The sequence below is a fragment of the Myotis nattereri genome, assembly GCF_964212035.1.
Source record: "Myotis nattereri genome assembly, chromosome: 8".
Classification (NCBI taxonomy): Eukaryota; Metazoa; Chordata; class Mammalia; order Chiroptera; family Vespertilionidae; genus Myotis; species Myotis nattereri.
In genome coordinates this window covers 72,785,865-72,801,259 of record NC_138083.1, presented here as the reverse complement: position 1 = coordinate 72,801,259, position 15,395 = coordinate 72,785,865, and the positions used below count along the sequence as shown (strand labels likewise).

At 53.7% G+C, this 15,395-nt stretch overlaps 1 protein-coding gene across 2 annotated transcripts in view; it reads left to right on the top strand.

Moving 5' to 3' along the window:
• Nucleotides 1-15,395, top strand: part of PLCG1 (phospholipase C gamma 1) — a gene marked incomplete at its 5' end in the record, with an annotated part of 36,300 nt that overhangs the window by 9,111 nt on the left and 11,794 nt on the right. For both annotated transcript variants that reach the window (XM_081096955.1, XM_081096954.1), the window contains 4 exons: nt 12,400-12,552; nt 12,669-12,762; nt 12,906-12,953; nt 15,242-15,326. In XM_081096955.1, coding sequence (XP_080953081.1) covers nt 12,400-12,552; nt 12,669-12,762; nt 12,906-12,953; nt 15,242-15,326 — 380 coding nt within the window. The remainder of the gene's footprint in view (nt 1-12,399; nt 12,553-12,668; nt 12,763-12,905; nt 12,954-15,241; nt 15,327-15,395) is intronic.

The following is a 15,395-nucleotide window of genomic DNA, read 5'->3' as shown; positions in this document are numbered from 1 at the left end:
TGGCTGTGTGCCCAGGCCCAAGTACTAGCGCTCTCCCCACTCATCACCTCCTAGGAACCGGGCCCATTCTGGGGGAAGCAGGGAGGGCTCCTTTTTATAGCCCACATGTAGGCTTTGTGTATAGGCTCTGCTGCTTCCTTCCGGGCCCTTCCCGGTGTTGGCAGGTGGCCCTGGCCTCGCAAGACTCAGGATGCAGAATAAATGGGGCGGGGCTCTTCTCTTGCAAAAGACGGGCATCTCCTTTGCTGAGCCCAGGTCTGGCACAGAGGAGGCCGAGATTAGGAAGCAAGAAAAGGAGGTGACCCAGTCCTTGATCCTGGGAAGCTTAGATCTGGACAAGCAAAAAACCATGAAAGCCCAGGGCTGGCGGGAGGCAGTCATGCCTGAAGTGCTATGGCTGAGCCCAAGGGTCCAGACAGAATCTGTTCTCTCTGCAGCAGCCCATCCTGCCCTGGAGGCTCTTTCCCCTACTGGCTGGCACGCCAGTGTCAATTAAAGGATCTTTGCAAAGGTCATGAGGGGCCTGGGAGCAAGGCCGCACGTGGGCAGTGAATGGTTTGACCGAAACTCAGGGCCTGGCAGCAAACAACTGACCAGACTGGTGAGGGGTTGGGCCACAGCGAGCTTGACCACTTGTTTGTGTGAGATCTAATTCTAACTCAGTCGGGGTGGGACGTCTACTTTGGGGTTGGCTTCCTGTTTTCTTGGACACCTGGGGATATGGCTGAGCTGAAATGTCCTGAGGGAAGTAGTTGTTTAAGGGATGCCCCCAGGTCACAGTGTCCTTGGCTTGGCCTTGTCAGTGGGGGGAGTAAGGCATTGGCCACACTGGGACTCTGGTGGTGTGGGTGGGTATGTGGTGGGGGAATTCTAACCCCATGGGATTGATTGACTCTAGTCTCAGGCCCAGAGTGTTCATGAAGTGACTAATCCTAGGAAGGAGGGGAGGAGTTGGCCACAGGTCTAAAAGGCTTCTCAGCCCACTTGGGGGCAGGAGGTCAGCTGGGAAACTGGGCAGTGACAAGGGTGGGGTGGGGGTGGTGGTCTCTCTCTGAGGCTCTGCAGACCACTTCCCCTCGTTGCACCTGATAATCCAGCTAGAGGCAGTGTTCTTATCCTAGTCACTTCCTCTACCCACAACAGTATTTGGGTATAAGGTGCTTTATGTTCACTTGTCAGTTCCTAAATGGGACTGTGACTTTTCTTGGGAGCTCTTAACATATCTACCAAGGAGATTAGAAAAGGGAGCATATGTCACTTGATGAGGGGTGTTCCTCAGGGCCTTGAGGCCAGCAGTGACATATAGAGAGTACCCCATCCTGTGAGAACAGAGTGTCTGGGGCCTGTACTGCTCTCTCAAGGTTGTCCTGGTCCCTGGCCTGAGATTGGCCCACACTGGAAGGGTGAGGCTCTGCAGGTGGTGGTGGGAGGCAGAGAGGCAGCTATCTAGGATTCGTGCTAGTAGAGGTGAGATCAAGTGCTGTCTTAAAATGGTAGAACTAGGGAGTTCAAATAAGGAAGGGGAGGTCATCCCTAAGAATCAGAGCTGGGCTTCCTGGGGAGAGAGGCAATGAGTGGGTAGGTGGGTTCCTTGTCACATTAGAATGAGGTCAGAGTCTAGACAAGCACTGGGGCCTCGCCTCCCCAGGAAGCAAAAGGAGGACAAGGAGAGTGGCTTGACTTTGTCTGGCATGGCCCAAAGGGAGTGTGGCCAGATGCTGAGAAGAGGCTGGGCCAAGCAGCTCTGGAAGAGGCTACTGGGGTGGCAGGAGTGGATGTCCTAGTGGCAGACCTCCGAGGGTGACCCCTTTTTTTACTGAGATGATCATGGCAGATTGGGGCCGGGCCTGTCGGGAGGAGGAAACAGTTGGGGGGGTGGGTGCCAATTGGGGGCGGGGTCAGCTGGTGAGGGGGGACGCGGGTGGTAGCCACCAGCCTTGCCAGCCTTGCCCCTGATGGGGTGGTGGGGGATGATTAGGGGTGGGGCCAGCTGGGGGGAGGGGCCACAGGTGGTTGGCTGACTGGCCCTGCCCCTAATCAGGGTGGGGGGCTATCTGGGGTGGGGCTGGGCAGGGGGAGGGGCTTCAGGAGGTTGGCTAGCCAGCCCCGCCCCCTATTGGGGCAAGGGGGGCGATCGGGGGGCAGGACCGGTTGAGGGGAGGGGCCGTGTGGGTGTTGGCTGCTGCCCCGCCCTTGATCAGGGTGGGAGAGGCCAATTGGGAGCAGGGCCGGCTGGTGGGGAGGGGCCGCAGGAGGTTGACCAGCTAACCCCACCAACCATCCGGCAGGTTCACTGGCCACAGTGGGCATCATAGCCACCAGTCGTTACAGTTTTCCGGTCACTGGCTTTTTATATATATAGATTACAGGGGTGGGAAACCTTTTTTCTGTCAAGGGCCATTTGGATATTTATAACACCACTAGAGGCCCGGTGCATGACATTTGTGCAGGGGCAGGGGGGTGTCTCTCAGCCCGACTGAGCCCTTTTGCAGTCCAGGACCCCTTGGGGGATGTCCAAATGCCGGCTTAGGCCCGCTCCCCCCTGTGGGACATCCCCCAAGGGGTCCTTAGTGCTCCACGAAGGCCCCTGTGGGAGCACACTGACCACCAGAGGGCAGCTCCTACGTTGAGCGTCTGCCCCCTGGTGGCCAGTGCGTGTCATAGTGACCGATCATTCTGCTGTTCAGTCAATTTGCATATTAGGGTTTCATTATATAGGGTTCTCAGACCATATAAAATTATGAACTTAAAAATTAGCTTGCTCTATTTGGTCAAACGTTTAATTAACTCACCCCTAATGCCTTGGCAGGGCCTGACCAAATGATTTCGCTGGCTTTATTCAGCCTGCAGGCCCGTCGTTCCCCACCCCTGACTTAGAACATCCCCAATTTCCTAGTCAAGTTTGACTCTGTTGGGGTTTAAAGGCTGCCTCACATCTCCCCTCAAGAAGTAGCAGGGCTCATGGTGGTGGTAACACAGAAACCAAAGAGGTGGGGAGCCAGGGCTGGGTGCTGAGAATGAATGCATTGGGCCCAGCAAGCTCCACATGAAGACGCCTCTGCTGTCCCCCAACGTGGGGTCAGTCCCTGTCACTGAGACCCCAGTCAGAGGCCCCTATTGTTTCCTTGAAGGAGGGAGGCCCCAGATATTTCTTCTCCTAACTCATCCCATTTCTTTTTTTTAAAAATATATTTTATTGACTTTTTTACAGAGGAAGGGAGAGGGATAGAGAGTTAGAAACATCGATGAGAGAGAAACATCGATCAGCTGCCTCTTGCACACCCCCTACTGGTGATGTGTCCGCAACCAAGGTACATGCCCGTGACCGGAATCGAACCTGGGACCCTTCAGTCCGCAGGCCGACCCTCTATCAACTGAGCTAAACCAGTTAGGGCTCATTCCATTTCTTGCTAGGCACTGGGGTATTGCAGGTGACAGCATGGTCTATGCCCTCAAGGAGCTTACAGTCCAATGGAGAGTATTGACTGTCAGTGAAATTGCCTTAAAGTACGGTTACCACTCATCTGGTGCTCAGTAAATATAGTTGTGAATAATAAAGCCAGTCGGACTTGTTCACAGATTAGATTGGGAGAAAGGAGTGTGAGAGAAAAGGAGATATTAAAGATGATTCTAAAGTTTCAAGTTTATGCACTTGTTTGAAAGTAATGCTGTTAGCTCACCCAAGAGTTGTGGCTAGAGGGTTTTGGTGAGAGAAAATAGTGTTTGGTTTAGAGTGGCAGTCGCCAGCCGGTGGTCCATGAGGCCCAAAAGGTTGGCGACCTCTGGTTTAGAGGGGTTTCTTTGAGGTGAGCAGGTGGAGATAGCAAGTTGGCAGTTAGATGGAAGGGCCTGAAGCTTGTAGTCCAGGACGAGGATAGAGCCATGTTTGTGAATTACTTGTGCTAGGAGATAATTAAAGCTGTGGGTGGCACTGACTAGGAACAAGGTAGAGCATCAGGAGAGGAGAAGACCTTGGCCTTGAAAGCCTGCATGTGATGGGGATAGGCCTGGAGCCTAAGGAGAAGCAGAAAAATCAGGAGAGCTTGTGAGGGAGAGAGCAGTCAAGGGCAGAGCTTCTGGTAAGATGGAAGGCACAGTTAGCCATGTTGAGTGCTGAGTTTTTGGAAAGAAGAGGATAGAAAAGTGACTTAAGCTGAGCACTCTGGTTCTCCAGATGGCCTGAATATATTGGCATTTCGTTGGGCCCTTTGAGATCCTAGACAGCTCTGGGACCTGGCCCTGCTAGGCCCTCGGCTCTCTCCTGTGTTGGGGGCCTGGCAGGCAGGCCATCTAGACTTTAGGTAGCATCAGCCTGCAGGGGAGGCAGAGGTCAAAGTGTACAGGACCTCTGCCCTGAAGCTGACCCATGGGCTGCTTGGGGAGTCACCTAGTCTCTTGGGCAGAAAAATTGGGACAAGCTCCTTCTTTTTGCTTTTTAAATTTTATTTTTTTTATTGATTAAGGTATTACATATGTGTCCTTATCCCCCCCCATTGCCCCCCTCCTCCACCCTCGGTTCATGCCCTCACCACCCTGGTGTCTGTGTCCATTGGTTATGCTTATATGCATGCATACAAGTCCTTGATTCTTGTTACACTTTCCCTTATAGTGTTTTCCCTTACGGTGGTGGTGCTGGCCAGGTAGGCCCCTTTTTTCTCTCTCTCGTCCACAGAACTCTGAACAAGCGTCCTGTGAACTGAACAACCAGGCTACTGCATTGATGCTCTGGCCCTGTGCTTCCCTCTGTGTGGCGTGGGCAGGCCAGCCCTCTACCCTGTCTTTGCAGCAGTCTGAGACTTTGCAAGTAGAACTGCTCACTTTCTCTTTGCTCTCAGCACCAGAGACATGGGTCTCCCTGTTGTTCCCCTCTTGGCATGACATCATAATTATCTGCTTCCCCTGTTTCCTCCACCAGGCAGGGGCTTTCTCGGGCAGGAACTTCAGTGCCTTATTGATTTCCTTTTAGCCAGGACCCACCCCAGGGCCTGGCCCAGAGTGAGTAGGTGTTTGATCAGATGATGGAAAGAGTGAATAATACTGATAGACAACTGCTCAGCTCTCTCTCTTAGCTTTTAGTTTTCTGGATGGGGCTCCTTTCCTTTCTTCCTTTGGGCTTGGGCATACTGTGCCTACCTCCAGAATGGGTGGGCTTCATCTAGCATCCTAGGAAAGAGAGCTGCCACCTGGAAGGTGTGAAGACTCGCTGGGGCTGTCCTGCTGCTTCTCAGGTATGGTGGCTGCTGTGGAGTCACTTCAGAGGGTCCCATTCTGCCAAGACCTACCATGTGGAGTATCCATTTCCTCATGGCTCCAAAGAGGAGCTTCACCTAGAATCTAGACTCTAGATAACATTCTGTACTGGTAAGGGTCCTTTACAGCCATGGCCTGAGGCAGTTAGTAGATAGGGGTGCAGGGTTCCATGTAGAAGGATCCAGAGTCCTGCGTCCAGCTGACAGAATGGCCTTTTCCTGTTTATCGAGGTGGGAGAGAGCCGGATGCTGAGTCAGGCCTGGCAGCTCTCCTCAGTCAGGTGTTTAGGGAATAGTGACTGAAGAAACTCCAGCCAGGGCAGATGCTGACCCCTGCCCTTGGTATACCTAGACTGCAGGGTTCAGCTAGGGTGTTCCTGTGTGCATCCTGGGAAGGGGCTCTGTTCCTCTCCCCCCTGCTAGTTGGCTTTGAAGGCAACTGCTGTACCTTCCTCTTGCTGTGCAACCCTGTGATCCTGGGTCTCCAAGCCTGGATTCTCATTTGTAAAATCGAGGTAGATAGCCTCCGCTTTTGCTGGGAGCTGCTTCTAACTGTTTCTGTTGTAAGGTAGGAAGGGGAGAGGACCTCTCACTTCTGGAGGCTGTGGTAGTCAGTGGGCAGACATCTGGGCAATTGCTGGCCATCCCAGGCACCTGGCCTGCAGCATCAGGTTCCTTTCCCGCCCATGCCCAGGTTCTGTCTGTGTCCTCTTTGGCCACTTCCATCTTTTGCCTTTAGAGCTGTGAAGGCTCTGAAGCTGATATTCCTGGCTAGGACAGGTGTCCTGGGGTACAGAGCCCCTTTGCCCCTGGTTCCACGTGAAGATGCTCTCAGGTGCCTGCCCTACCCTGGGGGAGCCGCCGTGGGGGAACCTTTGAGCCTTTGAGTGTAGGGATGGCAGAGGTGCAGGGCCAGGAATTGGCCAGAGGACAGTCACTTCCTTTTGAGTCTTCCTTTCTGCATCTCAGCATTCTCTGGGGGAGAAGGCTAAGTTCCATTTGTGCTCCCTCAGGTCCTTGGCATGTAGTTTCTTTGGAGGGTGATAAAGTGGTTGGCTGACTTGAAGGGTGGGGGTACTGAGAATGGCCCATCTGTTTGCACAGACTGTGCATGGAGGAGGTGATTGATGAGAGCATTTCTGGGAAGTTGTGCACACCTCTCCTGACCCCTGGGACCCACTCTTGTGAATCCCCTAGTGGCCTTGGCTTAGAGCTAAGCAGGGTGCGGTGCTCAAGGAGCCCTGCCACGCCCTAGCCGGTTTGGCTCAGTGGATAGAGAATTGGCCTGCGGACTGAAGGGTTTCGGGTTCGATTTCAGGCAAGGGCACATGCCCAGGTTGCTGGCTCCATCCCCATTGTGGGGCATGCAGGAGGCAGTCAATCAATGACTCTCATTGATGTTTCTCTTTCTCTCCTTTTCTCTTCCTCGCTGAAATCAATAAAAATAATTTTTTTTAAAAAGATATTGAACTAAAGTTAAAAAAAAAAAAAAAAGGAGCCCTGCCTCTTCTACTGTTCCAGCTGCCTCATAGCTCCATTGACTTCCCATGGTTCCCACTGGCTGTAGGAGCCTTTGTGGGGGACTTCCCATTGTTCCAGATTACACTGGCCCCCAGAGGCCACATCCCCCCAGCTGTGCCTGGTCCTTTTTCCTGCCCTCAGAGTCACCTCACTGACCACTGCATTGGCTTATTTGGTGTAGCTCCCCAAGCTTTGGTGCCCCCCCCCCCCCCCCCCGCCTCTTCATCCCTCATACCATCTTTGAGTACCTGGGGTCTTCTGCTGCTTCTTAGGTAATCAGCTCTGGAATCTAACCCCAGGGTGTCATTCTTGCTTCTAAGCACTCTGCAAAGCATTTTGAGGCTTCACCAGGACCTGGGTTTGGGGAATGGAGGGAAGAGCCCAAAGTGGTTTATTCCTTGGTGAGCACACAGGCGTGTGGCCCAGACACCAGGAAGCACTAGTTGGTGTGACAGAGTCAAGGGCACTGAGTGTGCGCCGGCCTGGGCCTGCCAGAGTCAGGTGAGGTGGTGGCCCTGACTCGTGCACAGGCTCAGAGGTAAGAAGGAGGGCTGGGAGCCAGTGTGAGGCTGGGCTCTGCATTTCGTTGCCTTGATTGGATTTGCACTCTTTAGAAGGACCGGGCTTTCCCCACTTTCCTCCAGTGCCCTCTGCAGGACTGGTCAGGGTGTTCAGGTTCCACAGGTGGGTATATTGACAACCCCCAGGGTGAAGGGGCCTGTCTGGGTTAATATTCACTTACCTCTGTCAGACAGTCAGGTTTTAAAAAGAACCTGCATATTTATCATGAGTTGTGATATTTTTAAGTTGCAAAATATATTTACATGCATTTTTATGTGAACAGTTTCTATTATAGTTTACATCAGTTAACTCACAGTTAAAATTACCTTATAAAGGGAAAACTTAAGAAACTTGCACTAAAAGCATGTTTCATGTCCAGAAATTTGTGCCATTTCCTTCTGTGTGTGTGTGTGTGTGTGTTATTTGTTTGTTTTTTGTTTGTTTTTTCTGTCATGGTGGTTTTCTTGGAAATACCTTCATTTGGGGGTTTCAATTTTCGGTATGTTCTCCCGTCCCTTCCTGGTAAGATTACTTAGTGTCTGTCATCGCACCGACATCTCACAGCAGCCCATGAAGAAGGTGCCAGGAGTGCTGGTCCCATTTTGCAGATGAGGAAAGAGGCTCAGAGGTGGTGCTTCGCTCATGACTCTTTTCAATATGTCTTCCTTGCCTGATGGACAATTTGGGAAGTGGCCTCAATTGAGGGCAGGGGACCCTAGGACATGGGTTCCTGATCAAGAAACTGGGATCTAACTTAGGGTCTTGGATGTGATTCTGGACACCCTCGCCCACTCCCAGAGCCCACCATGGTCAGGGTGAAGCCATGTTTCTGCAATGAGCATGGGCTGGCTTTCTTGGGCCATGCTCATTGAGGAGCCCTAAAAATCTTGGTGTCCCACTTTTGCCACCCCTTTCTCTTCCTTGGGATTCTTGTCTGGGGACTCTGCCTGGTCAACAGGAATGCTGCCCCAGCACAGCCCTGCAGTGGCTTCCAGAAGCCCTGGGCAGGAGCAGGGCTGGTGGGGCCCTCGTGGGTTGGCCTAATGTCTGGGAGTGGGTTGGGAGCAGGATTCCAGGACAGGAAGTAGCCCTACCTTCAGAGGGGCTGAGCACAGGCAGGTCCTCTGTGCTCATTGTCCTCTACCCTTCCCAGGCTCCAGACTGGCTGCCTGCCAGTTAGCTTGTCCCTTCACAGCACCCTCTCCTCCCCCACCCAGGACAGCGGGTACTATTTGAGGGGTGGAGGCCTGCTCTCCTGTGGAGGCAAGTTCTAAGCTGGTCCTGAGCAGCATTGCCTTTTGTTGCTATCTAGTGGCACAGCTCCCAGAGTGCTTGGGGTCAGTTCTGTGGCTCAGATGAGGAACCTGAGGCTCTTAAAGAGAAAGTGACTGCCATTGCTTATATATGCAGAAGATATTTGCTCTTCAGGTCTGCATGCCCTGGGCACTGGGCTTTGAGTAACTGCTGGCCTATAGTCTTTGTGGTCTCAGGCAAGGAGCCTGTCCCTGGGCCAAGAGAGGAAAGGAGGGCATCTCCCTATTTGATCATCAAGCAAATTCAGTGCTTAGAGCCCCTACCGCCAGGCTGTGAGCCACTTCCTTCTGCATAAAGACCACAACAGAAAACAATCCAAGGTTGGGGCAGTCAGGGCAGATTAAGGCTGACTATCCCATGTGGCTCTTGGTGTAGCAGTCTGTCTGCATGTGAAGGGTTTTTGGCAGGCCCATCCCACTACAACCTTCCCTTTATCCATGGCTTACCAGAGAGGAGAGCCGACGTGTCTAAGGCCCAAGCTATGAGCTTGGCTTGAAACTTGGTCTTTGTGATTTCAGATCTGTTAGCCTCCCATTCTGGCACCCCACCCTATGAGAGGCGGTGGTGTGTGCACATGCCTCAGACTGTTGGTGCGTGTGCAGGTGGAGTGCTGTGGCTGCCGCAGGCTCAGGAAGCAGCTTCTGGCCTAGGCCACGTCTGAATCCACTGATCTGAACTTAGAGCCCTTGTTCTGACAGAGATACCGGTCTCCCTCCCATCTCCAGCCTAGCAGGGACCTCTGCGTGTCTTTGGCTTTTCTTTTCCCTTGTGTTTCCCTGAGCGTGTTCTCCTTTGGTTCTGAGTGGGTATGAATGCAGGGTTATGGGTCTCTGGGAACAGGGTGCTGCTGCTCTCCTGCTCCTCTAAGCAGTTCCCCTCCTGACCCCTGTTAGGGTCTCTCTTCCTATCCTTCCTGTCCCACTGCAGGTGTGACCCAGACTGACTGTGGTCCGAGCCCCCAGCCCCCGCAAGTAGGGCCAAGACTGTGTCCGACCCAGGGAGTCTCCTCTAATGATGATAGTCCCTGGGGGACCAGACCTGGTTCTCTCAAGAAAGGGGACCCAACTCTATTTGTTCTGGGAGGCAGAAGGAAGGGAGACACGAGATCGCACAGGATGTGGCTTTGAAGAACCTAGAAGGGTGCCTCACTCTAGTGTTGTGTCCTTTCAGCCTGCTGTTGGCTTGATGGCCTTGGAGGGCATCAGGCTGGCACTTCCTTATGAGGGAAGTACGAGGGACCAGATGTGCCAACAGGAGCTTGGGAGACTTGGACGCCTGGCCTGGAGCTGCTCTGTGCCTACCTGTCTTGGGTGAGAGCCTGTTCTGCCTCCAGTCTGGTCTCAATGGAAGTGAGCCCAGGAGCACAGGGCATGGCTGGGGTTCACTCAGGGCTACCGTCCGTCAGTGTGTTGTGCACATGTGCATGCGTATGGGGTGGCTGCGTGTAGCCCAGCAGTAGGCTTCGTACTGACCTCCCAGCTGTCACGCTGTGACTACTTCTACGTACTGAAGGGAGAGGCTGAGAGGAAGGGCCCAGTTATGCACCACAAAGGCCTTGTCCTACATGCATTTGTGTGTGTGAGGTTGTGTGCCTCTGTCAGAGATGTGGGAGGATGACAGCTTTGCACCGGAAAAGCATGCTGGTTTTTATTTCAAAGGGCAGAATTTGTGGTGGTTCTGCAGTTTCTCATCTGGGCATTTCCCCTGTTCAGCTCCTCCTTCCATCCCTGGAAACTCTGTCTTTCTGGGCTGGGTCTTTGTGACTCAATTTTCCCCCTTCCTGTTTCTACCTGAGTATGACTCCTAATTAAAAAAAACAACCCACCCCCATTGCCCCTCCCCCCACCTGTGTGACTGTCTTTTTCATTTGTTCACTTGGTCATTGAGCAAGCACTGCCTGGCCTTCGGGGAGATGAGGCGTGTATATGCATAGTGCCATTGGGGATCAAGGGTATGGCCACTGCATGAAGGCGTTTCCAAGTTGGGTCTTGGTAGAATTGGAGTTTGGGAGGTAGACAGTCCCAGGCTAGGAACCAAGATGAAATGGGGGACAGGAAGGTGCTGGCTGTTCTTGCCATTGGCCCAGCTTATTTTGGATGGAGTAGAGAAGATGGGAGGACAGAAGCTGGGGGTAGTAAATCATTGAGCCCCATCATGAAGGGCCTTAAAGGCCAGAAAAGAAGCATGTTCTCCTTAGTGAGCAACCTGGGGAGGGACCAGAGAACAATGATCTGTAAAGATTCTGAAGACTCAGGAAGGATGGCTCATTGGTGAGAACTGGGGGCAGGGCAGCCAGGAGGAAAGTCAGGGCTTTCAGCTTTAGAACCAGGCCCGAGGGCTTGCTGAATACATGGAGCGGGCCGGTAGAACCAGTAATGTGTGGAGGGGGAGCTGGGGTTGGGGTCAGAAGCCTTGCCATACTGTTCAAGGTGGGATGGATGTATCCCAGCTGTGGCTAGAGGGACAGGGAAAGAGCCTGGGGATTTGGCCGCTTGGGACATTCCAGCCGGGTGGTGTGCAGTTTGGGCTGGGAGGGCTCCTGGGGCGGAGGCCAGCCAGGCAGCCTGTTGGCACTGCTCCTGGCCCCACATCTTCCAGGCCTGTCTGGGCTGAGCGCATTTGGAGAGAGGGGTTCTAAGGGAGTCCTCAGAGAGGGTTGTCTCTGATGGCTAAGCCAAGCTTCTTTCATTTGACCTGATCCTCCCTAAGTCCCTTTATCTGGCCTGGTAAGTCTGCTTTCTGTCTAGGATCCCAGCTAACACCAGGGGCGAGTGTGGCTGGGCAGCCTTCTCCAGGCCTGGGTGCCTGAGCCAACTTTGGTGAAGGAGTGGGTACTGGATGATCTCCTGCCACGCTGCTTACAGGGCTGGGTACTTTGGCTCTCAGGACTTTTGATTTTATCATCATCCTCATGATGCCGTTATTGGTTACTGTGTTCCCAACGGAGCAGCAGTGGGGTCAGAGCAGTTGTCACTCTGCTGAGGTCACACAGCTAATATGACCTGAGCTGGGTTCCAGCCAAGAGCCCATGAATGGTTTTCTACCACCCTGCCTTCTAGAGAAGCATAGTCTAGCCTTTCTTTATACATGGTGAAACCGAAACTGAAAGTCAAACGAGCCACTCAGCATCATCTCTGGAGTTAGCGGCCGAGGCAGGTGTTTGCCATTCAGGCCTGTGCTCCCCATCTGTGTTAGGTAGGGTAGGGGGCGTGCGCAGGTCTGATAGCCAGGATAGGAAACACCCCATGGACAGCTGCTGCTTTGGGGGACAAGGCCTCTTGCTGGCACTTGCTTGTGGGTGACTTCAGAGGGTCAGCCATTTCAGGGCTGCACCAGTTCTTTGGGCCTGATCCTGCCCAGCCCCGCCCTCCCCAAGGGACTGTGCAAATTGGTTTGTGTACTTTGTGTAAGGAAATGGTCCTCACAGAACAGCCTGTTTCTCTTTCTAGGTTCCAGCTTTTTTTCAGGTCAGAGTAACCTGCTGTATTCTCAGCAAGGGAAAGGTACACAAGACTGAGCTCCCTCTCCCTCTCCCCAGACAGCTTGCTCAGACCTCTCGGGTTTGAACAGAGGTATGCTTAGGTGCACCTCAGCTCTCTCTTGTTACCCAGCTGTCTGCCCTCCAGGAGGGGAGTCTCTCTGTGGTCCCTCCCTGAGGGAGAGTGTGGTATTAAGTGAGGAAACCAGGTTGCCCTTGTTTCAGTGCTGTCTCAGGGACCCCAGCCTGACCTTGACCTCTTCTCTACCTTCCTAGTTGACATTCGAGAAATCAAGGAGATCCGCCCAGGGAAGACTTCACGGGACTTTGATCGCTATCAAGAGGACCCTGCTTTCCGACCAGACCAGTCACATTGCTTTGTCATCCTGTATGGGATGGAATTCCGCCTGAAGACCCTAAGTCTGCAAGGTGGGAGTCAAGGGGCTGGTGGAGGCAGGGGAATAGTTAAGGGGAATGTCCCCTGGTCTCTGGCTCCGTGGGTGGTGTGTGTCCTCACAGTTCAGCTGTTCACCCTTCACTCACAGCTACATCTGAGGATGAAGTGAACATGTGGATCAAGGGCTTGACTTGGCTGATGGAGGACACATTGCAGGCAGCCACACCCCTGCAGATTGAGAGGTAAGAACAACCCCTGACCCTGTAGTTAGAGTTGGGGGGTGTTGGGATCTAGGGAGCAGGGCAGGGACAACATGCTGATCTCCCTGGGCCTGGGCCTGGCCCTGGCTGTAAAAGTGGCCCTCACTGCAGGCTTTTCCCTCCAGGTGGCTGCGGAAGCAGTTCTACTCGGTGGATCGGAATCGTGAGGATCGGTAGGTTCTAAGCTGTGGCTCTAGCCCAGCAGGGTGAGCTGGGGCACCCATAACAGTAACCATGCCTCAGGGTAGCTGCCTGAAGAACCAACGGACTCAGGGGACCTATTTCTGAGGGACTTGGGGTGACAGGTGGTTCTGGCACAAGTAGCTTCCTGCAGAAAGCCCTCTGGTGGCCATGGTGCAAGCTGGCAAGAGAGGCCAGAGACAAGAAGCCATGTGCCCTGCCGCTTTATTCAGAGACAGGAAGTGCAGAACTTGCTCTGGGCGCCTGGAAAGAGGCCAGGCAGCTTGTAATGTGTGTGCAGGGGGTGCTTTGAAGCTATAGTGTGATAGCCAGAGGGGCCAAGGAGGGATGGGGGACAAAGACCAGGTCATGACTTTCTGTGAGAGAGACAGGAAGCCAGGGAGGGTTTGGAAGAGAGCCACTACCTGACTTCACTTACACAGGCTTGCTGGCTGCTAGTGGAGAGTCCAGGGCAGCAACTCCAGCACTGTGGGTGAAAGATCCGGGGAGGGCTTGGGTCAGGGCGGAGGTGGGTGTGAGAAAAAGAGAGTCGAGGGTGACAGCTTTTTGGCCTGAGAATCTGGAAAGGCAGAGCTGCCCTTGACAGATGGGAAGCCTGGGAGGAGCAATCTGGGGGCTTACCAGTTCATTTGGAATGTGTTAAAATTTCATGATGCCCTTAGATGTTCAGGTAGAGACATTAGTAGGTAAGTGGGCAGATTGAGTGTAGGGAAGAAGTTGGGGTGGAGATGTTAACCTGTGGAGCATTTAGATGATAGGAAGGCCATGAGGCTAGAATCACCTGGGGATAAGCGTAACAAGAAAAAGGAAAAGGGCCAGTGGCTTATCCGGGCTGCTTGGATGTTGGGGATTGGAGAGGTAATGAGGAACTTGCCAAGCGATGTAGCAGCTCGTGAGGTAAGGGGGGGGGGGCGGGGGGCACTGTTCTGGAAGCCCAGGGAGAGGGAGCAGTCAGCTGTGCCAGGCCTCCAGGTGTGGTGAAGATGGAGAGGTGCCCCTTGGACTTCATAGCACAGAGGTTGTGGTGACCTTGAGACAGGCAGTGGAGAGGGTTCAGGGAATGGATGGCTCCTTCAAGGCATTGCTGTGAAGGGGAGCAGACAAGGGGGTGGGCAGTAGCTAGAGAGGTACACAGGGGCAAGACAGGTTTTGGGTGAGAGAGAGAACAGCCTGTTTGCAATGCTGATGGCAGAGTCCACGGAGCGAATGTGGAGTCATGCAGCAAGTTTCTTACCTGTGAAGTGACGGCCTACCTCCTGCTGACAGGGTCAGACAGCTGGCATCTGGACAGAGCCAGTGCTTCTGAATAGCACTTGCTGGTAGCAGGCCGACCCCTCATACAGAGCAGGATCCGCTCAGGAGTTTAGGTGCTGACTGCCAGGCTCTTGAGCAGGAAGAGGAGTGGTTCCCATCCTCCCCTCCCTGATACCACCTCCCAGGAGAGAAAGCCTTTCCCCCATCTTCTCCATCCTGTTGCTAGGCCCAGCAGTGTCCTCTAGCCCAGCCGTGGGCAAACTACGGCCCGCGGGCCGGATCCGGCCCGTTTGAAATGAATAAAACTAAAAAAAAAAAAAGACCGTACCCTTTTATGTAATGATGTTTACTTTGAATTTATATTAGTTCACACAAACACTCCATCCATGCTTTTGTTCCGGCCCTCCGGTCCAGTTTAAGAACCCATTGGGGCCCTCGAGTCAAAAAGTTTGCCCACCCCTGGGCTAGCCCCACATTCTGACAGGGCACCCCTGGAGGGCAGGGAATGTTTCCCATCAGGCCTAGGAGGGTGCCCAGTCACCGGCAGTGGTATTTGACTGAGTGACCTCACTTTGTCCCCCCAGTGCCTGTGCGGAGGCCCAAACTCCCAGCATCCCTGGGGTGGTGGTGGAGGCACTGCTGAATTCCCCCTCAGAGGCAGTGGTGGGTGGGCCCTGCATGAGCTGGACCTGCAGCATCTGGCTGCTCTCCTCTGTCCAGATGGGAGCCAGAGAGCTGGGTGCCAGAGGTTCGGGCTGGATCAGGGCTGGTGGGAGGAGGCCTCACTTTACTGAGACTGGTCACTCCTTCCTTGCCAGAACCCTGGGCTTTTCTTTACTCAGATGATGAAACCAAACAGAGAAAGGGCTCTGATCCAGCCTCATCCTCAGGACTTCAAGTCTCAGAGTAGTGCTGTTTACCTGTCTAGTCCCAGGCGGACTCAGCCTACAGGTCAGAGGTCATGAGAGGTTGGGTGAGGCCACTGGAGATGTTCATGTTTCTTCAGTATATCAGCCAAGGACCTGAAGAATATGCTGTCCCAGGTCAACTACCGGGTCCCCAACATGCGCTCCCTCCGAGAGCGTCTGACGGTAAGGGCCTCCTGGTCTATCTGCGGTAGGTGAGCGGGGAGGCCGGGAGCCCATGGCCGGTGGGGCTGA